At 32.8% G+C, this 27,697-nt stretch overlaps 1 protein-coding gene across 4 annotated transcripts in view; it reads left to right on the forward strand.

The window, feature by feature from the left end:
- The window catches only part of DIAPH2 (diaphanous related formin 2), a 982,724-nt gene that overhangs the window by 256,633 nt on the left and 698,394 nt on the right, over positions 1 to 27,697 (forward strand). For all 4 annotated transcript variants that reach the window (XM_042974379.1, XM_042974380.1, XM_042974381.1 and 1 more), the window contains 6 exons: positions 1,434 to 1,570; positions 3,497 to 3,605; positions 15,568 to 15,678; positions 21,547 to 21,665; positions 23,660 to 23,776; positions 25,922 to 26,040. In XM_042974379.1, coding sequence (XP_042830313.1) covers positions 1,434 to 1,570; positions 3,497 to 3,605; positions 15,568 to 15,678; positions 21,547 to 21,665; positions 23,660 to 23,776; positions 25,922 to 26,040 — 712 coding nt within the window. The remainder of the gene's footprint in view (positions 1 to 1,433; positions 1,571 to 3,496; positions 3,606 to 15,567; positions 15,679 to 21,546; positions 21,666 to 23,659; positions 23,777 to 25,921; positions 26,041 to 27,697) is intronic.

Here is a 27,697-nt window from a genome sequence, read left to right on the forward strand (position 1 = left end):
TTTTTCTTTGTTGAGGAAATACTTATTATTCAGGTATTTCTCCCAAATCTTTATAGATTTTTTAGGCAAGCTAAGGGAAATCATATCTGATCAAGGGGCAAAAACTCCAAAGATGCAGTCATTTCAAATTTAAAAAAAATACATAGACAAGCAACTACATTTGAAAAACATTCATGTAATTAAATAGAACCTTATTGTGGAGATACAGGTTTTTAGAAGACCAATATAAGTTGCTTTTTATTTTATTTTATTTTATTTTTTATTTTTTAAAATTTTCATCCAAATTAGTTAGCATATAGTGCAACAATGATTTCAAGAGTAGATTCCTTAATGCCCCTTACCCATTTAGCCCATCCCCCCTCCCACAACCCCTCCAGTAACCCTCAGTTTGTTCCCCATATTATGTCTCCTCTGTTTTGTCCCCCTCCCTGTTTTTATATTATTTTTGTTTCCCTTCCCTTATGTTCATCTGTTTTGTCTCTTAAAGTCCTCATATGAGTGAAGTCATATGATTTTTGTCTTTCTCTGACTGACTAATTTCACTTAGCATAATACCCTCCAGTTCCATCCACATAGTTGCAAATGGCAAGATTTCATTCTTTTTGATTGCTGAGTACTACTCCATTGTGTGTGTATGTATATATATATATATATATATATATATATATATATATATATATATACCACTTCTTCTTTATCCATTCATCCATCGATGGGCGTTTGGGCTCTTTCGATACTTTGGCTATTGTTGATAGTGCTGCTATAAACGTGGGGGTGCATGTGTCCCTTCGAAACAGCACACCTGTATCCCGTGGATAAATGCCTAGTAGTGCAATTGCTGGGTCATAGGATAGTTCTATTTTTAGTTTTTTGAGAAACCTCCATAATGTTTTCCAGACTGGCTGCACCAGCTTGCATTCCCACCAGCAATGAAAAAGAGATCCTCTTTCTCCGCATCCTCGCCAACATCTGTTGTTGCCTGAGTTGTTAATGTTAGCTATTCTGACAGATGTAAGGTGGTATCTCATTGTGGTTTTGATTTGTATTTCCCTATGATGAGCGATGTTGAACATTTTTTTATGTGTCAGTTGGCCGTCTGGATGTCTTCCTTGGAGAAGTGTCTATTCATGGGATTCTCTTTTTCCCTCTTTCTGTCCCTCCCCCTAGCCCACTCATGCGCTCGCTCGCTCTCTCTCTCTCTCTCTCTAAATAAATAAATAAATAAATAAACAGGCACCACACTGTCAGTGTTCTAGGGCAGAGCCTGACGCAGGGCTTTATATACATGCTATTTTGACCTGAGCTAAACCAAGAGCCAGAGACTTAACTGACGGAGCCATCCAGGCACCCTGTAAGTTGTTTTTTAAATTAAACATGCATTACATAGGCATTATGAATGAAGGTTCTTGTTTTTATTTTTTCTTTTTCTTCAGTTTGGATTGCAAAGGATTCTAGGAGATGAAAGGAGTCTTTTGCTATTGGCAAGAGCAATTGATCCCAAACAACCCAACATGATGACTGAAATAGTAAAAATACTTTCTGCTATTTGCATTGTTGGAGAAGAGAACATGTAAGTATTGCTGTATTACTATATTAAGTGCATGGAAAATAGTACTTGAGGAAGCCCATATTTTGTGATTTTCTTTAGATTACTTGCATGAAAATAGTATTAAATTGTAGAAAATAATTTACTGGCAATTTACCATATCTATTTTATATACAGGATTTAAAAAAACTTAAAAAAATTTTTTTTAACGTTTATTTATTTTTGAGACAGAGAGAGACAGAGCATGAACGGGGGAGGGACAGAGAGAGGAGACACAGAATCTGAAACAGGCTCCAGGCTCCGAGCTGTCAGCACAGAGCTCGATGCAGGGCTTGAACTCACAGATCACGAGATCATGACCTGAGCTGAAGTCGGCCGTCCAACCGACTGAGCCACCAAAGCACCCCTAAAATTTTTTGAAAGAGATTTTAAATAGAATTCTAGTGGGAAATTCTTCAAAGTTGGATTCATATTGAATAAATAGAATTTTATCTAGCTTAAGGTAAAGCAATCATTATAAAAGTGGGGAAAAATCAGCAAATATGGCTAAATACATACACACACATACACAAATATCCTCTACATGTGCCTATCACAAAATTTGACTTCCTTAACCCACTGAATTGACCAGATGCTTTTATTTTGTACTATGATTTTATTTAAAGTGGTATTTTACTTTATTTGCCTATGATAAATGAAAAGATGAAGTAGTTATGCATAGAGTGAAGTAAACCTGTTAAACAGAAAGAACAAAATAGATTGTAATTATTCAGAGAGCATGTATGTGTTAATTTTAACAAGTCATTGCTGAATGTACATTAGATCATACCTTCCTATGGAAATAATATTGACTGAGAAGAAAAATTTCATATTTGATGTCATTAACAAGCCCAGTTAGTAAGGAACCATTGTGATAAAGGATAAAGTATCTTCTTACGGACATGAACTAAAATATTTCTTCTGAACATTTCGTGTGACAGTAATAATTTCTGTTTGAATCAGAACAGGGCCATGAAAAGACTTAAGAATATTGTAATACATTGGCTTTTTCATACATGTTAGAATAAAATGAGATCTTGCTTAATGCTGCTTAGTGTACTTAGAAACCAAAGACAAACACTAACCAAAAATATTATCATAGAGCATTAAGTCTTATCTCAGAGCAAAGAATGAAATAACATATACAAAAGTAAGGTTTCCTTAGGTTTCATGGAAAAATCCGTTTATATATGAGTAAACAATGTTTTTTCTTGTAAATTGGGTTTTCAGTATTTAATTCCTATAATATAACCTATTCTGGTATATGTTTTATAATTATAACTATAGTTCGATAAGCATAGTATACTCCAGGGAGGTTAATTTGATTCAGACACTGTATAGCGATAGTTTCCAATAATTTTCTTCAGGTAAATAATTCTCTTGTGCTAGGTAATTATAGATGCTTTTCTAGTTACCTAGCTTTTCTCTTTTAGTTTTTGTTTCTTGTTCCCATTTTCAAAGATTGTTGGTGTTTTCAATTCTTTTAAATGCATTTGCTCTTTCCAGCACTTTATTATAAGATTTTAATATTGTATATGCCATATTATACTTAAATGATTATTAATAATCATGTTGACGCATGAAATATCAAAACCTGAAATTTTTAATTTCACTGTTTATCAACTAAGGATCTTTTAAAAATTATAACCTAGAAAATTCATTTTCCTAAAGTTTTTTAATTGAATTTTCATTTTGATGGCCCCAAATTATTTATAACTATCAATATTTGACTTGTAGAAATATGTGGATAGGAAGGAACACAACTCTTAAATTGTGGTGGTCTTTATAAACATCAAGTGCTAGAAAGGAAATAGGGAAGACTGAAAGATAACCCATATCATAATGTATGTATAAGATAGATTTCTCATTTCTATTTTTTTTCTGTGTGTGTGTGTGTGTGTGTGTGTGTAGTCTTGATAAACTTTTAGGGGCAATAACTACAGCAGCAGAAAGAAATAATAGGGAACGATTTTCACCTATTGTGGAAGGATTAGAAAATCACGAAGCTTTGCAATTACAGGTGAGTTCATTTTGTCTTCAATGGCTTCTGGGGTTATATTTAAAGTACTCATTTTGTATGATGCCAACTCCATTCTTGCTAGTATTTAAATAGAATGGAACATAAAAATGAAATTCTTCCTGTTGCTTGGTCATTTATAAAAGCTAGAAATTTTGTCTGTGAGAGTAACAATTTGTTTAAAATTAGGAAAACTACTTCAAGTTATTATAATATGGTGAGTATGATTATCATTAATATTTGGAAGAAAGTTAGTAAATAAGAAAATAAACCATTGGGGTCCTTGGGTGGCTCAGTTGTTTAAACATCTGACTCTTGGTTTCAGCTCAGGTTGTGATCTCTCGGTTCGTGGGTTTGAGCCCTGCATCAGGCTCTGTGCTGGCAGTGCGGAGCCTGCTTGGGATTCTCTCTCTCTTCCTCTCTCTGCCTCTTTCCTGCTCTCTCTCTCTCTCTCTCTCAAAATAAATAAACATTAAAAAATAAAATAAACCATTGAAATTAAAGCTTTAGCAATAATCAAGTGTAATAGGGCAACAATTCAGACAATGCTATTATCCTAACATAAGTTGATGAAGTCTGTGGGCTTATTGTAGAAATTTAGGAAAACTAAGCATATCTCTCTTTATGTCATTCACACAACATTCAGATATCTGATTCACCAGAATGTTGAGGGGGGATGAATTACAACTCTTTGGTCAGGGTCTATCTGATAGCCCTGTATATACCAAGACTAAATGTCTTATTTAGAAAATGACAAAACTCACTATTTTTTCTTAGATGGTTTCAGGAATAGACCCATTTTATGAAAGATAACTTTGTTCTTGAGTGATGAGAAGTCATATTTATTGACCATATTTATTGTGTGAGATCATGGACTAAGAATTTTAATTTACATAAATTATCTGATTTAATTCTCATAACAACTGAGCTGTGTAGGCCTTATTATCATGTCCATTTTGTTTATGAGATGAATAGGCTTATTGAGACTAGATAACTTATCTATGCTGATACAGCTTGTAAGTGGCAGACTTAGAATTTGACATCAGGGTTTTTGGTCTTTGATGCTCATCTCTTTCTTTTAGACACTGTTTACCATTTAATGCACCATGGCGATCTTTTTCTGAATTAATTTTTAAACTACTGTAGTGTCATTCAACAAAGAGAAGATGGTTCCACATTTAATTTTATCAAATTATTTAGTAGGGAGTGTTTAAATGTTAAAATTTCTTATCTAATGTAAAACTATTTATTTTCTCATTCTTTTATTTTTTATTGTGTTATAAATTATTAGTATCTCTTTTTTTTTTTTTTTTTGCCAGGGTTTGAAACTACAGCAGATAGATGAATTGGCTTGTCCAAAGAGAATACTGTAGTGTTACAAAACTATAATATCTCTTTAAATATTTAAGGATCTTTGTTAGTTGTTTTTTCTCTAACTATGATTATCATTTTGGGTAAACTTTTATGGTGTGCCTTTTATATCCAATGTATTACATTTTAAATAATTGGGATATTTAATTCTACTGCTTTCCTTTTTAAAATATACTTCTTATTATATATTATAATATACTTATCATATAATATATATACTTATATATTGTACATTATATAAAAATTCTCTCAAAATTTGTTTAAGTTTTTTTTTAAATGTTTATTTATTTTTGAGAGAGACAGAGACAGAGACAGAATGCAAGCAGGGGAGGAGCAGAGAGAGAAGGAGACACAGAATCCAAAGCAAGCTCCAGGCTCCAAGCTGTGAGCACGGAGCCTGATGCAGGGCTCAAACTCATGAACCGCGAGATCATGACCTGAGCCGAAGGAGGACACTTAACCGACTGAGCCACCCAGGCGCCCCTCTCTCAAAATTTTTAATATCTCTACTGAAATATTTGAAAAAATTTGAAAGATTTGAAAACTGTACTTTTTTCTTTTAGAGACACAGCAAGTAGGGGAGAGGGAGAGAGAGAGTGAATCTTAAGTAGGCTTCATGCTCAGCATGGAGCCCAACTTGGGGCTCCATTTCATGACTGTGAGATCATGACCTGAGCCAAATTCAAGAGTTGGATGCTCAACCAAATAAGCCTCTTAGGTTCTCCTGAAAACTGTGCGTTTTAGATTACTTCTTGAAATCTTTGTTCTTGTTTCTTTAGTTGGGCTTACCTAACTAAATATCACTGGCATTCAGTCATATATAGGAGTTTGTACTTGTCCCACAATGTATGTATAGGAGAAGTAAGTGTTTTAGATACATTCAATGTTTTCATTACTTACTCAAATCAGTCACTCAAAATCACACAACTATTGAAGTGTGGAGATGTAATTTGAAGCCAGGTCTTTGTGATGAATCATTTGTATCCTGCATTTTCTTCTTTTTAAAAATATTTTTTAAGTTTTTAAAATTTATTTTGAGAGAGAGAGCATGAACAAGGTAGGGGCAGAGAGAGGGAAAGAGAGAATCCTAAGCAGGCTCCATGCTGTCAGTGAGGAGCCTGACACAGGGCTCAAAATTAACAAACCATGAAATCATGACCTGAGTGGAAATCAAGAGTCAGACATTTAACCAACTGAGCCATCCAGGTGCCCCTGAAATTTCCTAGTTTGATGAGCTACAAAAATTAGTAATTTGTTATATGCAAAGCCTATCACTCTTACACGAATTGTGAATTGTTTTTTTTTATTTGAACTATTTCATGTCAATGAAAAAATTTCATCTAAAATTTCAAAAATATTTTCAGAATACAGAATGAAACACAAAAGTTTAAACTTATTGTTTAAAAATTATAATTAGTGCTGTATTTTAAATGTAATAGAATTACATTTTCTATTTCTGTAGTACCCTGAGACTTCTCAAAATGTTATTATAGTCGCAGGAAGTAATTCTGTTAAAATACAGCACTAATTATATTTTTAAATAACAATTGTCTACACTTTTCTCTTTTTTTGAATTTTAAAACAGGTTATTTACTTCCCATAGAAGTTTTCAAGGTCATCTTTAAAGGGAAATTTTGGGGGCGCCTGGGTGGCTCAGTTGGTTAAGCGGCCGACTTTGGCTCAGGTCCTGATTTCACGGTCTGTGAGTTTGAGCCCCGCGTCGGGCTCTGTGCTGACAGCTCAGAGCCTGGAGCCTGTTTCAGATTCTGTGTTTCCTTCTCTCTGACCCTCCCCTGTTCATGCTCTGTCTCTGTCTCAAAAAAATAAATAAATAAACGTTAAAAAAAAAATTAAAGGAAAATTTTGTACTTGTGATAGGATTTTCATAATCTGCAATAGTTCCAGAAACAGAGAGACAGTAAGTCATATATCTTCATATGCTCTCTCTTCACTGACTTCCCTTCAGCTAAGTAGCATTCTTAGTTCTTACCCATACTGCAATACTTCTGATCTTACTTGTTCTTTGAACCAACCTCTCACCTTCCTTTTTTTATTTCATAGTCCCAGTCTCTAAAAGAATCATCTGGGGGTGCCTGGGTGGCTTGGTCGGTTAAGCTTCTGACTTCGGCTCAGGTTATGATCTCACAGTCCGTGAGTTCGAGCCCCGCGTCGGGCTCTGTGCTGACACCTCAGAGCCTGGGTCCTGTTTCAGATTCTGTGTCTCTCTCTCTCTCTGCCCCTCCCCTGTTCATGCTCTGTCTCTCTCTGTCTCAGAAATAAATAAACGTTAAAAAAAATTAAATAAAATACTGGGGGTCCAGTGTCTTTAAAAAAATAAAATAAAAGAATCATCTGTACTTATTTTCTCTGTTTCCTAAATTTCCTTTTACAACTCAGGATTTTCAAAGTTGTTAAAAAGGTCAACAATGATCTTCTAATTTCAAAATCCAATGGCCTTTTTCTAATCCTCGTCATTTGGCAATATTAATCGCCTCCCTCCTTGAAAATTTTACTGCCTTTGGCTTTATGGTCCCCATTCTCTCCTTGCTCTCTGACTACTTTAACTGCTTTGTCTCTTTTTCATATGTTTCTCCTCTTTTTCTTGGGTATTTTTTTTCTCTCTGTTCTATCTTTGGCCCTCTTATATTATCACTTTTGTTTAGACATATATCTGTACATTTACATATATACACTTGTATGCATACATATGTATTTTATTTTTCTCATGAATGTTCTCAATTGTTTCTCTAGCTTTAACATCCAGCTATATTCTAGTGATTCCCCAGAATTATAAGTCCATCTCATCTCTCTCTGTCTTTTCAAACTTACATGTCCAAATGCTTAACTGGATATCTTAGAGACATCATAAAATAAGAAATTAAAGATAGCATGTATATATCATATACCCATGTTCTAATACTTTACACATTACCTCATTTTAAACCTCACAGTAATTCTAGGAGAAAGATAGTAGTATCCCCATTTTATATATGAGGAAACAGGCTCATAGAGGTTAGATAACTTTCCAAGGGCCACAATGTGATTAGGAGCAAAAGTCCAGATTAGACACTAGGGAGTGTGGCTCCAGAGTACATGATCTTAACCACTACACAGTACCTCACCTTATGAAAACTAAGCAAGTAGCCCTATACACCTCAGTAGCTCCTGCAGGCATCTCTGTGTTACATCATAGTTCACTAACTCACATATTCAATCACACCCCTGAAGCAGCAAGAAAATAATTATGTAATTATATCTAGGATATTTTGTTTAAGAATATAGGAATTATCTAATTCATTTCAGAAAGAGTTCTGTGCAGAAACAAATGTTCATGCTTACATAGACAAACCCTCAGATATATGGACTGATTCTTTATAGATTGATTTTTTTCATAGTGGTTCTCAAGTCTTCAGATTTTACTCTAAGCATACTTGTAAATTAGCTATTCGTGCACTCATGCCATCACACATGAGGATGTAGCCTTGGATAAATCATTTATCATTTGTGAGTACAGGTAAATTTATAATAAAACAAGGTGCTACAGCTTATGAATAAGGAGAAAATTTGTGGAAAAGTAAATGAATGTGTTAAATATTAGGTGTTGAATGAATACCTGCTAGCACTTAGGAAACTTGTTCTATTTATTGACAGTTTTATATTACTATCATTGTTAGAGTGGACTTAGTATAATGGGGGGCTGTATAGATAGATTTATACAATGTAGTCATTTTTCAAGTTCATATAAAAGTAACTTCTGACTTAAAGGATGTCTTTCCTTTTATGTCTATTTCAAAGATGATTAATTGTTAAATATATCTTTTTTTTGTCATGGAGGGTCACTAGTGACCTCCATTATATAAAAAGCAAGACACTTTTTAAGTTGTCATATTGGCGTCTTCAGCACCATTTGACACTATTGATTATTCCTATCAAAGTTCTCTCGATCCACAATTTCCATAATACTAACCTCTCCTTGTTTTGTCTCTTATATTTTTAAATCTTTTAAATCTTCTGTCTGTATGTTTGGCCCTAAAATATACTGCTTCCTAAGAGCTTAATTCTCACTTCTTTGGTCCTTTGCTTTGGTTCATTGCATTGCTCATTCTGTACATTGTCCTTGGACAGCCTTATCCATCCTTGTGACTTGCATCTAGTACTTCTATATGATGAATTTCTCTGAACTCTTCTTTTCCAAATTCTACTGACTCAGACAGACCCCCCCCATATGGTCAGCTGCCTCTTGGCTGAATTTCAAATTCAATATTGTCCTTAATGCTACTTACCTTCCTATTCTTCATCCTTCTCCTTCCTACTCTAATCCTCTCTCCAATCTTAACCTGCCTTCCTTTCGTATTCTCAATCCTGGTTACCTTAGCATTATCCACTGGGTAGTATAAACCAGAAACATTATAGTCATCTTTGAATCTATTCTTCTCCATTCACCATTCCTTCAGTCACCAAATCCTACCAACTCTACTTCCTTAGTGTTGTTCTTTCCTTCATTGGTATCCCTTCCCCTCCACCTCTGCTGCCATTTGTGTATTTCAGTGCATTGTCACATCTCACCATCTTGCCATTTTTCTGGACTCTTAAATATCTTCTACCTTTTACTCTAACCCCCTTTAAATCATCTTCCACAGAGTTATAGTTTTGAAGTACAGTTCTTGTCATATCACTGCTAAAAATCCAACAAGATCTTCCCGTAACCTCTAGGATTAAAATGTAGTCTTAGTACACACAAAATACTTCATCATCATCATCATCAAAATACATCATCATATCTGTAGCCTCATATTTCACCACTCTTCTGCTTATACTTCACCACTATTCTACTTACATGTTTTGGTCCAGTCATAGTGTGCTCAGAATCCTGAACATTTTATGCTGTTTTTTTCTTCTACCTCCATACCTTTGTACATGGCTTCATCTGCCTGGAATTTTTCTCCATTTCCTGATTTAATTAACTTGCTCTGTACATTTGTATCTTTCTTGTTTTGTACTTATTTGACTTAAAACATCTTTTTTCCTAACTCCTGCTGGGGTAAGATAAAGAAAGACCTTGTTAATGTCAACAAAGTACTTAATAAGGTCAAGTGTGTGACAGTGTCAATAAAATTTTAAAAGCACACTTTTTCACAGCTAGTGGCAATATGGATAATCTGTCTGAGAATGCCCTAGAGTTGGCAATTATTGTACTCCATAGCTCTTTGAATTGTGATCAGAGAGATAGATGCTTGTATAGTTTTCAGACCTGGTAAGTTAAATAAAAGTTTGTAGCATTTTTCCAATAATTTTGTGAGGATATTTCATGTTAAAATAGTTCCCCTCTCTACCACTTTGGTAAGAAATGGAATACAATTTTTTTTTTGTATTGCCTTGTCTCATGCTATTAAAATTTGAGATATTTCATTACCATTCACCCATTATATTTTAATCATTGTATTGAGGGCAATTAGAGGTTAAACAGAAAATCCTAAATGAATGCAGAACTTGCCTTTACAAAGTTTATAATCTCTTTTGTGATATTTCACACTCTGTATCACATCCCATACCGCAGGATGAAGACAATAGCATCTTGTGACTAAAGGATGTAGACCATTATTGTAGAAAGAAAATATACTATTATAGTAAAGGAATAATCCTAATGTGATGGAAAAACTGATAGTAATTCAGTTTAGCATATAATTATACATGGTACAAATTATTGGATCTTTATCACATGCAGAGTTGGTGGTTTTTATCTATACATATTCATGCATTTATTTGGCAGCATATTTATCATGTAGAAAAGGAGACCCCTGAAGTACAAATAAAGAAACTGTTTTAGTGGTTAAGAATCAGAATTTTGGTCCAATCCTACCATATTTATTAATAATGGACAAAATTCGCTGATTTACTGTGACGTTTAAATTTTAATTCTTGTGGAAGCTATATTTAAAACAGATATGGCAGACCATTTTGAAACTTAGACCTATTATAAAGAAACTAAGCAACAGAAATAATCTGGAAAAATGGACTTTGTGATATTCAGTTCAAGGGTACTTGCTTTTCTTCCCAGTGTAAGGAAAAAATGCTATTCAGCAATGCCAGATTTGTGCATTGTAGTGTTGTACAAAGAATCCCAAACAGTCATGAGACATGAGTTCTAGTTCAGTCTTCATGGCTTTTTATTAGCTGCATGATCTTGGGCGAATCATCTAATATTTCTAGGTTTTCAGTTTCCTTATCTTTAAAGGAACACATCAAAACAGAGTATTTGGCATTTTTAGGCAGTCCCTCCGCTTTAAAATCGCATATTCTTTATTTTGCATCTCTGAGGTTGGATTTTTTTTTTAAAGCAGATTGATTTTGCCTTATAAGCAGACGATATAGTTCAATCACGATCTTAAAGATTTATATGCTTGGAAGTTCAACATACCAATTCTGAAACTATCATTATTTGGGAATGAGTTTTGTACTTCTTTGGAGCTTAGGTTTTAGATATTAGGCAGAAGACTTTTTCCTTGAAGCCTCTAGTGCATTGCTATCCAGTCAAAGTTTCTGCATTGTCCTTCATTCATGCCGTGCAGTGTGGTAGCCAGTAGACACATAGGGCTTTTGAACACTTGAACCGTTGCTAGTGTGACTGAGCATCTGAATTTTAAATGTTATTTAATTGTAACTAAACTAAATTTAAATTGTGACTGGTGGCCCCATATTGAATAGCCTATCTCTAGCCTGTGTGTGTGTGTGTGTGTGTGTGTGTGTGTGTGTGTTTGTATCTGTATGCAAATGTATGCTGAATAGGGAGTGGCGTGGCAGGAAGTAAAGGAGAATGGAGACCATTATTTTGGATGATGGGATGCTACCCATACTTCATTGTTCAGGATGTATATATATGTATACACACATATACATGTATACACATATACACATATATAGTGGAATATAACACATTCTGGGAACTGTTTTCTACCTTTCCTCTTTTTTTGTTTGTAATCTATTATGCATTTTGATAACCACATTGTTTTTTTTTTTAATTGAGGTATAATGGACTTACATGATAAGCACTTTATATACTAGATAATATATTATTAAAATAATTGTATGCTTTCTAATTAATAGTTTCAAAGCTAGATATTTCCAGTATGTTAAACGATGCAATAGTTAAATTTTATTATATTACCCATCCTTAAAATCTTTTTTTGTGTGAATCTATGAATGGAGTTAATGAGGCATTTGAATGTGCTGGAAATTATTCTGTATTTGAAATAAAATGATATGGTTTAGAATCATGAGTTTTCTCCTTGCTGTCTGACCTTGTATAAGTTACCTGCTTTGAACCTCAGCTTCATCATCTGTGAATTAAGAATAATACTAGCACTTATGTTGAATGGTTTTTGTGAGGAAGGCATTAAATGGTGAATTATGTAAAGTCTCTTATATTGTTTGGTAATTAATAATAAGAACAGGGGCGCCTAGGTGCGTCTGTTAAGTGTCCGACTTTGGCTTACGTCATGATATTGCAGTTAGTGAGTTTGAGCCCAGCATTGAGCTCTGTGCTGACAGTTCAGAGCCTGGAGCCTGCTTCAGATTCTGTGTCTCCCTTTCTTTCTGCCCCTTCCCTCTCCCTCCCTCTCTCTCTCTCTTTCTCTCTTTCTCTCTCTCTCAACAATAAACATTAAAAAATATATAAATAAATGTGCTTTCAAATTTATTTTTTAAAAAGAATAATACTAATGATAATAGTTTAGGGTTCTGTATTTAATTATTCAGAATCTACATAATGACTGTTTTGTGTTTATATTTAAGTAATATATTCTGGCATTGAAACGAATTCTATTTTTAAAATTTAATTATGTATTTGTAAACAGTGACAGTTATTTTGGTTTTGGATTGATTTTGTTATGTCCTCTAAAAAGGGCAGTAATTACATAGTAACATAAAGGGATAGACATATTTAAGATGATTTTTTTGTTCTTCACATTCATACACTATAAATGTTTTTATAAAAGGGAATCGCTGTAACAATATGTTGGAAAATGACATGATGGTATGACTATTCTGCTTATGTTATTTATATTTAATTATATGTCTATTAGAATTTGATAAACAATAAATAGTACATTGATAAACCAGTGCCATTATTTGTTTAAATTGCTGACTTCAAAGTGTCTCCTACCTATTTTGTTTGTCTTCTAATTATTTTATAGTTAATGAATGCAACTTCTTTTTTTTTTTTAATTTTTAAAAACTTATTTATTTTTGAGAGAGAGGCAAAGAGACAGAGAGACCGAGCACAAGCAGGGGAAGGGCAGAGAGAGGGAGTCACAGAATCCAAAGCAGGCTTCAGTCCCCGAGCTGTCAGCACAGAGTCTGATGCGGGGCTTGAACTCAAGAATTGCAAGATCATGACCTGAACCAAAGTCAGTGCTTAACCAACTGAGCCACCCAGGTTCCCCTAAATGCCACTTCTTTTTTAGCATTCAGTTATACATCACATGTAAAGCATTTTATAGTATTGCTGTATTTGTCTTATTAAATGTAAAGGTATTTTGATGTTGATATATTCATTAATTTTATTGATTTTTACTATTTTTATCATCTCCTGATCTAAATACTTTTATTTGTATAAAGGTACAATTCCAAGACTCATTAACTTGTTTCTTACTGAAATGTTCTCCTGTAGGGTATTAATACAAGCCATTAAGCTAGAATTTCTTCTGGCAAAAACAATCCTAGCAGATGGCAACTTTTCTCTCTATTAATTTTGGATTAGACATGTACTTTGGCTTGTTTGGTCATGTCATAGTTGTAACATAACAAGGATCATTCAAGCACATGCAGTGATAATATATTTAATAATATGTACAGTATGCAAACTTTTATCCCATCCTATGGAAACTATATAAAGACTTACATATTTTCTTATTGTAAGTAAGAAGGTTAACTAGTCCATTAAGGCATAAATATCATAATAACTTATTTGAAATGTCTTTTACGATAACGCAAGTATTTTTAATCAATTGTCTAAGTGTTTTATATTGACATTTGAGCATTCATAGGAGTTGGACTACATTGTTCAGTTGTCATTTAGATATTTAGTAATGTTAGAAACAACTTTAGTCATCCCCTTTAAAACATACAACTTTTTATTTTTGAACCTGGATGTGAAGTGGATGGACTAATCTCCCTAAAAACAGCTTAAATGGCTAAGGTACATATGTAAAAATGAAAGGAATACTGTATTTTTAATAAAGAAATATTTAAAGGAACTGTAATTTTAAACCTTTTAATATTTTCTTTCTACTTGAAAAATAACTATTAAAATGATAGGTGGGATAGGTCAAGTCAAAATACATTTGAAATATTTTCTTTTGCTGATCTGTTTTTCTCATACTATTATTTATTTGTGTCTCCTATATATACTTGTATATATACTTGACATCTTTACCAAATCTGGTTTTCCAGGAGTTCTCTGGCAATCAACTCTTTGAACACTGTACAGTGCACTCACTGCATACTTTAAAAATAATCAATTTAGGGGCGCCTAGATGGCTCAGTCAGTTCAGCGTCTGACTTGGTTTTGGCTCTGGTCATGATCTCGTGGTTTGTGAATTCGAGTACCTGGTTGAGTCTCTGTCAGCACAGAGCCTGCTTGGGATTCTCTCTCCCTCTCTCTCTGCCCTTCCCCCACTTGCTCTCTCTGTCTCTCTCTCTCCTCAAAATAAAGAAATCAACTTAAAAAAAAAAAAGAATGATCAATTTAAATGTGCAGCTCATCACTTAAACTATTATCTAGTTGCCGTAAACTTGAGCAGCATTCCCCAAAAAGTATGGATCAACTGGCAATTAGCACTTTGTTGATTCCCTTCTAGCTTGCAATTACCAGAAAGTAAGTCCCCTTTATACTAGGGAACCTCAATATTAGAAGGTAAGAAAAACCAAACCTTCTTTACAGTGTTAATATAATTAAGGAATCACCTTCACTTAAAAACAAACACTTCTATTTGTCACAGTGCCTTCTAGTTGATCTTAATTTACTTGCATTCATTTTTATACACAGTAAATTAATTCCTCTTAATCATATATTTTAAAACTTTATATTTTTTGCAAGTGTATCCCAATGATAGGAGGGAGAGAGTATAAATCAATATAATAGCTCCAAGTTATCACTGTTCCCTGTGTAATATCAGGGTACATTATTTGATTTATTTTAGAAAAGTGTTTATAACCATATAGAATTGAGGCCAAGTGCACTCTGAGGACAGCTGGGTATGAAAGATACATTTCATGATCTTTTAAAGGGCTATATATGCAGACTTTTGGAACTTTGAGCTTCTCAGAGAGAATTCAATATTCCTTCATATTGTTTGGCAAAACATAGCAATACTTGGCCATCCATATTTTTGTTAAAATTATTCTGGACATTAGAAACTTAATTGTTAATTTTGTTGTTTATACTAAATCATCCTTATACTTATGTAAAAATTTACATTTCTTTTTATAGTATATGTATGTATGCCTTTGCTAATGGAAAAATAATGATCTGAATGCAGTAAGTAAATATTTCCTTAATGAAAAAAAATTAACAAAATTTGCTTTCTAATTGCAGGTGGCCTGCATGCAGTTTATAAATGCCCTTGTAACTTCACCCTATGAGCTTGATTTTAGAATACATTTAAGGAATGAATTCCTGCGTTCAGGACTAAAAACAATGTTACCAGTAAGTTGTGTATACACATTTATTATGCTAATGAACTTTAATGTTTTTCTCTCATTGGACAAAAGTATTTGCAGCAGAGTAAATAAATGTACCTTGTTCTATTTGCTTTTGTAAAGCATTAGATATTTTGTAAGCTTTTCTATATTGCAGTAATGTCAGTCTCTCTATACAATTTATGATTCAGAATTCAGCTAATGTATCCAGAATGATGTGGGTGGTTTTTTTGTTGTTGTTGTTTTGTTTTGTTTTCTCAAAGTCGAAAGGGAATTTCTTTTCTTTGAATTTGAATACTGAGAACATAAAAGACTGCTGCTTTTTCTTTTTCTGCAGCCTCAATTTTCATTTAAAAGTTTTTGCTTTCCTCTTTGAACTTACATTGATGTCGTTTATATTCAGCATTAAGTGGGACGCCTGGGTGGCTCAGTCGGTTAAGCGGCAGACTTCGGCTCAGGTCATGATCTCGCGGTCCGTGAGTTCGAGCCCCGCGCCGGGCTCTGTGCTGACAGCTCAGAGCCTGGAGCCTGTTTCAGATTCTGTGTCTCTCTCTCTCTCTGCCCCTCCCCTGTTCATGCTCTGTCTCTCCTTGTCTCAAAAATAAATAAAAAACGTTAAAAAAATATATTCAGCATTAAGTATGTATAGAATTTGGATTAGTATATTCTAGACACATTTCTTAAGAATGGTATTCTTGTTACAATGCTGTAGGAACTTTTCTTAAAAATAATTCCTTAAATTGAATATGAATATATGCAATAATTAACATTTTTGAAACAACTTTACAGCTTGATCTGAGATAAAGTACACTTATAAGCACAAATACAACTAATGTGACTTTTTATTTTGTCTAATATGTTAACTGAAGAGGGATTTTGTTTAAACATGGCATTGTTAAAAGACAATTGTTTAAACTCACTAGTCTCACACCTGAGAAAAAAGAAGCAAAAGGGAGTAAATATATATAATATGTACACATATACACATATATATATATGTGTGTGTGTATGTATTATATATATGTTATATAAATGTATATAATACTTAAAGTACTAGAAATACCAAAATAAGGGACATTTCCTGGTGAAGAATGAGTGTGTAGCATGCATCTGTAACTCGTGCTCTGATAGTCTTAACTGAAAGTAGTTGGAATTCATCATCATAAAATGTACCATAGACTTGGGTCTACTGAAACCCATTTTGATAAGATGTATGCTTTGGTGTATCTGGTTTTAGAAAAGTTCAGTTCTACTTTGAATGGTCCTTTAACCCATGACTTTAAAAAGGAAGGAGTTGATTGCAGTTAATCAAAACACATTTTAAGTGACTTATATTGAGGTTCACTATGCAGGTAACTTAGGCACATTCATTAGTTATGGTGTGTGTAACCCGTATTCTTGTGTTGTCACAAATCTTTCCTCATGAAAGGTCTGTGGGCTTAGGTAGCTACAGATAATGTTACAGTCTTGATTCTAGTGTGGCTTTTGAGTTGTTGGCTTCCATGCTTGTCCTCACTGGGCTGGTCCTCTGTTTCTAATAGAGTAATAATGTCTTTGGACATTTTCTGGCTACAAGGGCTCCTTAGCATCCTCTGCTCACTTACTAATATGCCACATTTTTTGCATTAGTTGTTGCTATTATTCTTCCATCTTTTGTTTCCCTGTATCTATTATAATTTAACATTCATTTTCTGCCTTATACTACTGAATATCTGATTGAGAAAATTGTGACTCTCAGTTTATTTAAGTTCTGTTTTCAGAAAGAGTATGAATGGTAGCTCTTGTCCTTTTCTACTTTTCTCTGCTGTGTTCATCTTTGCTGGGTTCAGTGGTCTCATGGTATGTTACTCACTTGTTTACACTGACAATGAAGATTTTGCATCAGTGATTCTAAGCTTAAGCCTTTTGTGGCAACATGTACTTCTTAATATATGCATTCCTAATATATGTATCCAGTTAGATTTTTCTTTAAGTGTCACATCTCTTCAGTATGTCCTGATTCCTATATCTCAGTTGTTTCCTCAGCAAGAGAAAAGAAGAAAGTGTCATGTTTCTGCCTCCTAAAGTTTTGTAAAGCAACAAACAAAGATTCTCAATATTTTTTCTAAGACAATGGAGTGATATATGATTAAATACAGCCCAGGTTATCAACTAAAGAATTTGGACATGTACCCCTAGAGATAATCTATCAAAATCTCATTGGGGGTAAGGCAGAGATGTTTGGTTTGAAAAGAAAAACAAACCCTCCCCAGGTATTTCTTATATATGAGAATCAGAATCCAGAAAGATAGACCCAGAAGGTTAGATATTCTTTCTTTAATACCATAGATTTCACCACTGATGTTGTTCTTGTACTTTTTTCATCACATTTGGAACAAAGGTCTGAATGGTCATACTTTAATGTACATTAGATGTACCTAATTATGTCAATTATCTAATTGACTCACTATCTAATTTCCTAAATATTTAAGCTTAAACTTCTAGAACTTTGTTAATATTAAACATCTGTACACATGCATGGAAGCTTAATAATATATTCATAGGAGAGTTTTTTAAATCCTCACTTTTTTTCCTGTTTATTCTTACTTTATACTCCATTCTAACAGGAGGAGCTCCCTAATTTTCTAGAATGTATCACATTCAAAACAGCAAATTAGATGTGGCTAAAGCTAATTCAAATTGTTGGTACATGAATAAAAAATTATCACAAACCTATCTGGTTGTATGAACATGTTGAATCCATTTATTGTATACCTGAAACTAATATTACACTGTATGTTAACTTACTGGAATTCAAATAAAAACTTAAAAAAAACATATCTGGAATCATTAAGTGTTAGAGAGAATGATTCTTAGTGTTTTAATAACCCCTGAGACCATTGTAATATTATAGTACAGTGAAACATTTTTCATACAATAACCAGAATCCTCAAGATAAGGATTATTTTAATTATATTCTGTAAGAAAGACAGATACCATATGTTTTCACTCTTATGTGGATCCTGAGAAACTTAACAGAAACGCATGGGGGAGGGGAAGGAAAAAAAAAAAAGAGGTTAGAGTGGGAGAGAGCCAAAGCATAAAAGACTCTTAAAAACTGAGAGCAAACTGAGGGTTGATGGGGGGTGGGAAGGAGGGGAGGGTGGGTGATGGGTATTGAGGAGGGCACCTTTTGGGATGAGCACTGGGTGTTGTATGGAAACCAATTTGACAATAAATTTCATATATTGAAAAAAAACTGAAATAAAATCCTTGAGCAAAAAAAAAATTGTATTCTGCAAAAATTTATTTTCAATATTCCCCCATCTCTATTGATAAATTATGGTGTTTAAAGGGAGTTTATACTTCATTTATATGGAAAATTCTGTTCATAAATTTGCTTTAGCACTTTGGATTAGTGAGTTGTTACACACTATACAGTTAGTTAAATAAGTTTAGAAAATATTAGGTAAATAAGATTTGTGAAGGAACAAGAGAGTAAGAAATTATGTCTGTAAACATCATGCATTCTTACTCTGTTTGAAAAAAAACAACAAACTCTTTCTTATTCTGTTGAAGACTCAATTTTGATTGCTTGACTGGTAATCAGTCATGTACTGGAAATGGAATTTCCTTTGAAATACACTATGTTATAGAGACTTAAATATGTGTTTTACAGAATCTGTCAAAAATGTTCCATATCTATACAGCAATTCTGTTTAAAGAAATAACTGAACATATTTACAATATTTTACATAATTAATAATATAATTCAGTACAGTTATGATAATATATATTTTTAAATATAAAACTTTAGTGATGCATTTCCATTTCCTTTTATAGGGTATCATATGTGTGCTATATAAAAACTTTATTAATTAAATGTTTATTTCATCATGAATTTATGGATATATTTTTCAGGGTTTGATATTTGACTGAATGGAAGCTTTATATATGTTTGTGTATGTATATATGCATATATATTTGTATTAATGGAGATTATTAATAAGCAATATAAGATATCACATTTCTATGTGTATATATTTTAATAATTTTTAAATGTTCATTTATATATTTTTGAAAGAGAGAGAGAGAGTGTGTGCGTGAGTGAGTGGGGGGAGGGGCAGAAAGAGAGAAAGAGACAGAGAGAGAGAATCCCAAGCAGGCTCTGCACTATCAGTGCAGTGCCGGGCTTCATCTCACAAACCACAAGATCATGACCTGAGTCTAAATCAAGTGTCAGTCACTTAACTGACTGAACCACTCAGAAGCCCATATATCTGTGTTTTAATATTGTGGTATATATGTTCATATACTATATGAACTATATTTATATAACTAATGTGTTGTCCTAATTAAAAACAATTAAACATTTAGCCACTTATTTTTACAGAAAATATTTAATCAGATTGATTCCTGTTTTATAAAATTTCTGATGCTAAATGGCTGTATTCAAATTAGATTTTTCTGTTTTTCAAACATATTTGAAAGTGTTCAAATTTTATAGTGAGCCTCTAAGAAGGAACATAACAATATGTTATAACATAAGACATAAAAATGAGGAAAAGTCCATATTGTAAAATGTGTTAACAATTGTTTCTGCAATGACCAACATACTGGGTATTTCTGGCTTCTGCTCTTTTCTGACTGGAGTTCTGAAATCACCTGATAAAACATTCCACCAATGGTAGGAAATTTTGCATTCCAACAGATTGAAAAGTGAAAAACTAGACCCAAAGCAAGTTATTCCTAAAGAGGAAACTAAGTGTAAATACATTTATCTGTCATTTATTCTATATGAAATTATAGAAACATACTAATAAATATTTTCATATGTTCTATATGTAAATTTAAATTATTATGTGAACATTAGAAAAAATCTATAAACTGCATACATTTGCATTTGGCTTTAGTAATAGTATTACACTTCCATTTATAATTGTTCTATGAATAAAAGTAGAAACAAGGAATGAATCCTATTTTGTTTTGTTGACCTAATTTGAAATACACCATGCTTGCATTTCCTTTTAGAGTTAAAACTCAGCTCTGAAATCCTAGTCCCACTTTCAGTATCACCCTTGAGCATCCACAGTTGTGATTATCGATTTGGGTTTTGAAAGCTGCAACTTAATGGACACATATTAAAACATATTCCAGGTGATATATATTAAGCCCAACAATCTCTAGTGTGGCATGCTTCCAAAGATTTTGTCCATACTATTATTTTGAAAATTATCAGAGGTTTGTATTGCATGTACTTATAATGTATTCCAAAAACAAATCTTTGATGCCCAAGTTGGTATTTTGTGATTAGGCCAAGAAAAAAAAAAGTGGGGGAGGAGGCTAGACATGCAGCTTGATAAAAAAAAATCCTGATGCCTTTTTGCTTCAAAATCACAAAATATCACTTAAGATTTCTTTACACAACTTTCTACACCATACTTGGGGCTGTTGTGCTTGAATATATCCTTGCATTTATTCTTCATTAGTACAATTGATCTATATTTGCATTTTTTGCCAGAGGCATATGTGAATATTCTAACTGCATGAGTTCTTTTGCTATCTTTGATGAGTATGTTTAATCAAAAATGACAGCATTCAAATTGGATTGTTAGCAATTAGTTTTTTTCAACTGTAAAAGCGATTGTTAATTTTTTTAATGTAAATAATCAAAATCTGGGTCATGAAAAGAAAATGCAATTAATATAATGAGGTTCTTTAATTTTAAAATAGGAAAATACATAGTGCATTTGCTTTCTCTCAGGAAACTAAGTGCCTGGGTCAATATTTAAAATTACTTCTGTATATATAAATGAATAATAGTGTCTATGCTTTATTACCAAAGTATGGTGTTTTCAAACTGTTACTCATCTGTAGTTTTATGTTTGTATATTAGGATCTAAAAGAAAAAGAGAATGATGAGCTTGATATTCAGTTGAAAGTATTTGATGAGAACAAAGAAGACGACCTGACTGAATTATCACACCGTCTCAATGACATTCGAGCAGAAATGGAATATCCTTTTGACAAGCCACAGAAGTCATTTTGCATGTATTGTGAAAAAGGGATTTGTGGGTGATTGTGTGGACCATTATTAGAGTTTTTGTCTGCCAGCCCAATTTATATCCATTTACTTATATTAGTACCTCTCTATAATGCTGTCCTTCAGATTCATGTTGAGGAATTGTCAGACTATCCCGATGATTTACACAGATGATATTGAAATCTGCACAATGGCTTGCTGTATTATAGATATATTCAGCTTAATAGTCTGGAATAGACAAGAGCCTAAGGCATATACGTCAAATGTAAGAATTTGGGAGGAAAAGTTCACTGAGTTCATATGTGACTATAGGTAATATGCTTCTTCAGTTTTATTAAAAGTTACTCAAATGATCTAGAGATATAATTCAATTCAAATAAGTGTCTTAGTCTCAATACAAATATTTTGGTTCCTTAGTAAAAAAAAAATGTTTAGATGTGATAGTATCTGACTATAACAGGGCTATGTGGTAGAAGCGTTTGAGTCAAATACCAGGTGTAATCTTCCTGTGGCAACAATTTTATATGACAAGATTTTAGATATAAAAGATGGTTGTCATAGCATTGCTGGCCATTTGTTTCACACTCAGTAAATTTCTTACTTAGGGAATTTGGAGGAGACTGGGAAACACTTCAAAACTAAAATGATTTTTGAGATGGAATTTTTCTCTATGGTATCTTCTTCCCTCTTCCTCCCTGCACTGCCGAAAAAAAAAAAAAAAAAAAAAAAAAAGAAAGAAAGAAAAAAAAGCTGGAATATTCCTCTCCTTGAAACTCACAGTACTTTCTGTCTATACATATACTGTCTATACTATACATAAATATGTATAGTTCTGTTCCCCTATGAGATTGAGGGCAGAAATGTTATATTTCATCTTTTTCCTCCAATGCTACTATTGAAGTGTCTTAGAAGTATTAGATAAATGTGTGTATGATGGATAACGATGCCATTATAATAAGGGATCAACGCTACTAATTTCTTATCCAGCATTAGTGACTCTAGCCGACAGTCATTTTCATAATATTAAATGCTTTTTGTATTAATATATATCTTGCTTCCTTGCTTTGTATAGATTTCTCTTATTAATCAAACTTCACCATAAAGATATTTTGGGTTCCATTCTGTAACCGCTTAAGAGACCTTATGAGACTTTAACACAACACTCTTACATGGGGTATAAGAAATAATCCATCATATACTTAATTCTACTTCAAACAAAATGTTGACATTTCAGGTTATTTTTAGAACGTTAGATTACATTTCCTTTTCTACCTTTCTTTTACATCAATTTTCTATGTCCTCACTTTTATTATAAAAGTGAATCCATTTTTGAAATCTGTTATCTAGTTTACTAGAAGAATCTAAACTTTTACGACTCTTTTTATATCCTAAGAAAAGTATGTTTCAAGTTCTTTTGTCTTTACTCTCCATTTTTATTAAATGATGAAATACAAATAAATGCAAACAGTAACAATTTCACATTTAGTGTTTTATCAGTATAAAATAAAACTGGTTTGTGATATTTTAGCAGTCCACAGAATGCTCCTTTACTGTCTGTATTATGTGGCAGTGAAAATAGAGGGATAGTGGCTTATGTGAATAATATAGGCCCTCTATCACAACCACAGGAAGATCAAGAGTAAACCATTTTCTCTAATGGCATTGCTGTTTCAATCATACCAGCTATCATCTCAAATTTAAAATATAATGGATAACTGCATAAGGTTTTGATGATTAAATGGTTTTAGAAATGCTCTTTTAAGTCTGTTTCTCTCATTAAAAGATTAAAGTGATTCCATAGACTTTATTTATGTAAATTTTAAAATACTGGATCATGTAGTTGAAGGTTTAGAAACAGTAATGGAAATAAAATGGTGAATCAATATTTAAAAAAAATGAAATTGCTTTAGTTATGAGTGAAACTTTCATCAAGAGCTTTAATGTTTTTCCTTTACTTATATTCCACTGATATGAATGAAGTATATCATCTTCTGTATAACATGTTGAAGGATACTGCTGCTGAAAATTACTTATTATCCATTCTACAACATTTTTTGCTCATCAGAAATGATTATTATATCAGGTAAGAGGAAGTTCTGAGAGTACTAGTATTTGTATGATTTGAATTTGATTAAGTTAAGGGAAACTGATAATGTAGTGCATCCTAGGTAGTAGAGGCATATATACATACATAAATAGTGTATAAGAGTTTGGTGACTTTGAGTAACATTTTTTAAAAGGCGTTAATTTATTTTTAATTGGGCCAGAAGGATCTATTTCTAAAACTGCATACCCCAGCAACAGGACATTTAGTAGAAAGAAACCAACAGATTTTACTGACCTTGTGATGAATTTTCTTTGCTAGATAATGGTAGCACAGAGTAAGCACTGAGGTGTCTATGGTAGAACTTTTAAGTTCTGGTACATTTTAATAAGTAAGGTTTTTCTGTTGTTTCTCCTTTCTAATATTTATTTAATAATAGATGTGATCTTATCTAAGAAAATAATACTGGTATTTCAGCTTTATATCCATTACTATAATTCTTCAAAATAAATGATTATGATAATAATAAAGTTAGAAGCTGTAGAGTCTAGTAAGTGCAAATATATCTGAAAACCAGAAAGAGAAAGGTTTCTGAGAGACTGAAATTATCCATAAGCTGATGGTCATGATCTTATATATAACTATTCAAGACACCCTTAGTTGTTCTTCATACTCTAATATGCATGAAATTCTGGCAACCTAGGTTCTCTGATTTCTCAAAATTTGCTTGATTAAAGGGTAAAGGCAAGCTACCATGCATTCAGGCATAGTTGCAACAAAGATGACAGTTCTAAAGTCACATGGAGAACTATTATAGTTCAGACTAGTACAGTTACTGATGGGTATCAAGATGGTACAGAGACATAGAAAAAATGGTTAAAATATTGAATTATATCCGTTTTCTTAAAGCAGAAAAGATGGTAATTAAAATGATTGTTGTTGCCTAAAATAAGTTGTGGCAATTCAAAGGGTACTGTGCCTATGGGTATACAGTTACTTGGGGAAATAATTTCTTTGAGATGATCTATTTCCCAGTAATTTTGAATATATATTAGAAGTTACTCTAATATGACATCGTTTTCATCCTGAGAACATCGATGTGAGGTAGAAATGTGACAAGCACTTTTATTATACTTAGAGATAATTAACATGGCCTCAAAGAGAGCAGTTGTGTTTTCCTTGTTTACCCAGAGTCATTGACTAGACTGATTATAATCTAATATTATTTATCCTAAAACTGATGATGACTTTAAAAAAGTCTCAGATGTGTAATATATATTACTATTTATTCTGAGTCTTGAGACCAGCCACATGACAAAAAAATATAAGAGCAATTAGACTCTGTTTGGCTTCATTTGAAAACTTTTAGTGGCTTGGCTAGTTATCAACATACTAATCTTAGGGATGTTTATATCATAATTTGTCTATGATAGTATTTCTTTCTGATGTTTCTCTGTTGAATTTATTACCCACTGATAAATACTAAATTTTCCTTAAATTTTAACGTAAAAAGTGCCTTTAAAATTTTTTGAAGTATGCAAGTAGTCATTTTTAAGACCAGAATTACCTTGATAGATCACAGAATTAGGATATGTTTAAAAATCTTTGACACTTTGAACAAATTCAGACTATGGCCATGCGTATTAAGTGTTTATGCTTCTATAAAATGGATCTTTTAAAAATGTACACAAATAGATCTTTTGAATATTGTGGCTCAGTCCAGTTTTGTAAGCTGTTATAGCTAATCTTGAGTAAAAGTGCTGTGATAAATTCAGTACCTTGTCAATGCCAAGACACTCATCCCTTATTGAAATTGAGAACTTGTGGAGGCCTGGAACCATTTCTGTATCCATGGATGTAGGACTAACAGGTCATTTGTTTTCATTAACTTTAGGAACAATTACTTAAGTAAGTAGATAAGGTTGATAAGCATGACAAGCATGAATCCTTACAAACTAAAGTATTAAGTCACTCGTGTTCACAGTTGATTACATCATGATGGGTTTTTTACCATAATGTCCAGACCATTGTTAAGCATATTTCTCCAAAGAGGGTGTAATGTCTAGAATGATTTCTTCTAGCAGTGCTAGAAAAATACCTCATTCTTTTATCATGCTGAACCACTTCTTAAGAAAATTGACTTGTATAGGTAGAAAAGATATTCAAGAATACTTTCTTTTTCAGGCCACAGTATTACAAGATAATTGAGGAGTGTGTTTCACAGATAGTGCTGCACTGCAGTGGTATGGACCCAGATTTCAAGTATAGGCAAAGATTAGACATTGATTTCACACATCTGATAGGTATGTAATATTATCTTCAGTGTCCTCTGTGTTTTACTATCTTCTGTATAATAGTTTTTGAAGGTAGTGCTCTCACTGAAGTTCCTCATTAATATCTGGTAAGTCATTGTGTCTGTGAGTACCCAATCACTATAACTGTTAATTATGATGATCATGAGGGTTCTGCCTGTGTGATTGAAAATATTAACCTATTTGATAAGTTTTAATGCTCTTGAATTCAGTTTAAAGTCAGTGCCCCCCCCAAAAAAAAAACATTATATTATTATAGATGAATGTTTTGCTTTTAGAAATATGACTCTGAAGACCTTTGATTATGTTGGTTTATCAGTGGTGTTATAGAAATCACATGTGCAATTATAGGGTCTAATTAGTAATATAGCTATGTTATTAGTGTTCAAGTTTGAGAAAAGAAATACTGACTTCAATAACTCAAGACCTTTTAATTCAATCAAAGTATATCAATTTTTATTTTCATAGACCTTAAAGCTAGAAAAGAATTTGAGGTGATCATGCTCATGTAATTGGATTGCTAAGGGAATGAACTTATATCATCCTAGACTACTAGTTAGCTGTATTTTCTGAAACAATCTCTGAAGGATGATGTGAAATCTCTTGTGAAATATGCTACATTATATGACCTCATAGTTAAACAGTTTTTGTACCTAATCAAAATCACTATTGGCTAAGTTTCAAGAAAACATGAACTCATTTGTCTTGTCTTTAAAAGAAGAAAACAACAGCTGTGGAATGCCAATTATAATTCTTCACTCCACAGCACAAGGCAGACTCATAGTAATATTCAAAGATGAATTTTTTATTATTAATTATTATGCATTTTCTGATTTTATTTTATTGTTTTTAGATGGGTAATTTTATTTTTTAATTTTTAAAGCTTTTGTTTCATTTAATTTTAATTTTTGTTTTTTATGTATTTAATCATTCATTTATTTACTTTTTAAAACTTATTAAGTATCTTCTATGTGATGCTTTTAGTAATACTGATTCTTTTTTTTTTCTCAAGTTAGTTAACATACAGTGTAGTCTTGGCTTCAGGAGTAGAACCCAGTGATTCATCCCTTGCATATGACACCCAGTACTCATTCTGAAAAGTGCCCTTCTTAATGCACATCACCCATTTAACCACCCCTCCACCCTCCAATCTCCCCATCAACCCTCAGTTTGTTCTGTGTATTTAAGTATATCTTATGGTTTGCCTCCTTTTCTGTTTTTAGCTTATTTTTCCTTCCCTTCTCTTATGTTCATCTGTTAAGTTTCTCAAATTCCACATATGAATGAAATCATGATATCTGTTTTTCCCTGCCTGAATTATTTCACTTAGCATAAATTTATTTATTTTGAGAGAGAGTGTGCAAGCAGGCAGGGGAGGGTCAGAGAGAGAGGGAGAGAGAATACCAAGCAGGCTTTGCAATGCCAGCATAGAGCCCAATGCAGGGCTTGATCCCACAACCAAAGGATCATGACCTGAGCTGAAATCAAGAGTTGGATGCTTAACAGACTGAAATACCCAGGCATCCCTAAAGATTTTTTTAAAGGAATTTCTACACCTGCTGTGGGGCTTGAATTTAGAACCCCGAAATTAAGAGTCACATGCTTTCCTGAGTTAGCCAGCCAGGTGCCCCTTATTTTCTGATTTTAA

The sequence above is a fragment of the Panthera tigris genome, chromosome X, assembly GCF_018350195.1.
Source record: "Panthera tigris isolate Pti1 chromosome X, P.tigris_Pti1_mat1.1, whole genome shotgun sequence".
Lineage (NCBI taxonomy): Eukaryota > Metazoa > Chordata > Mammalia > Carnivora > Felidae > Panthera > Panthera tigris.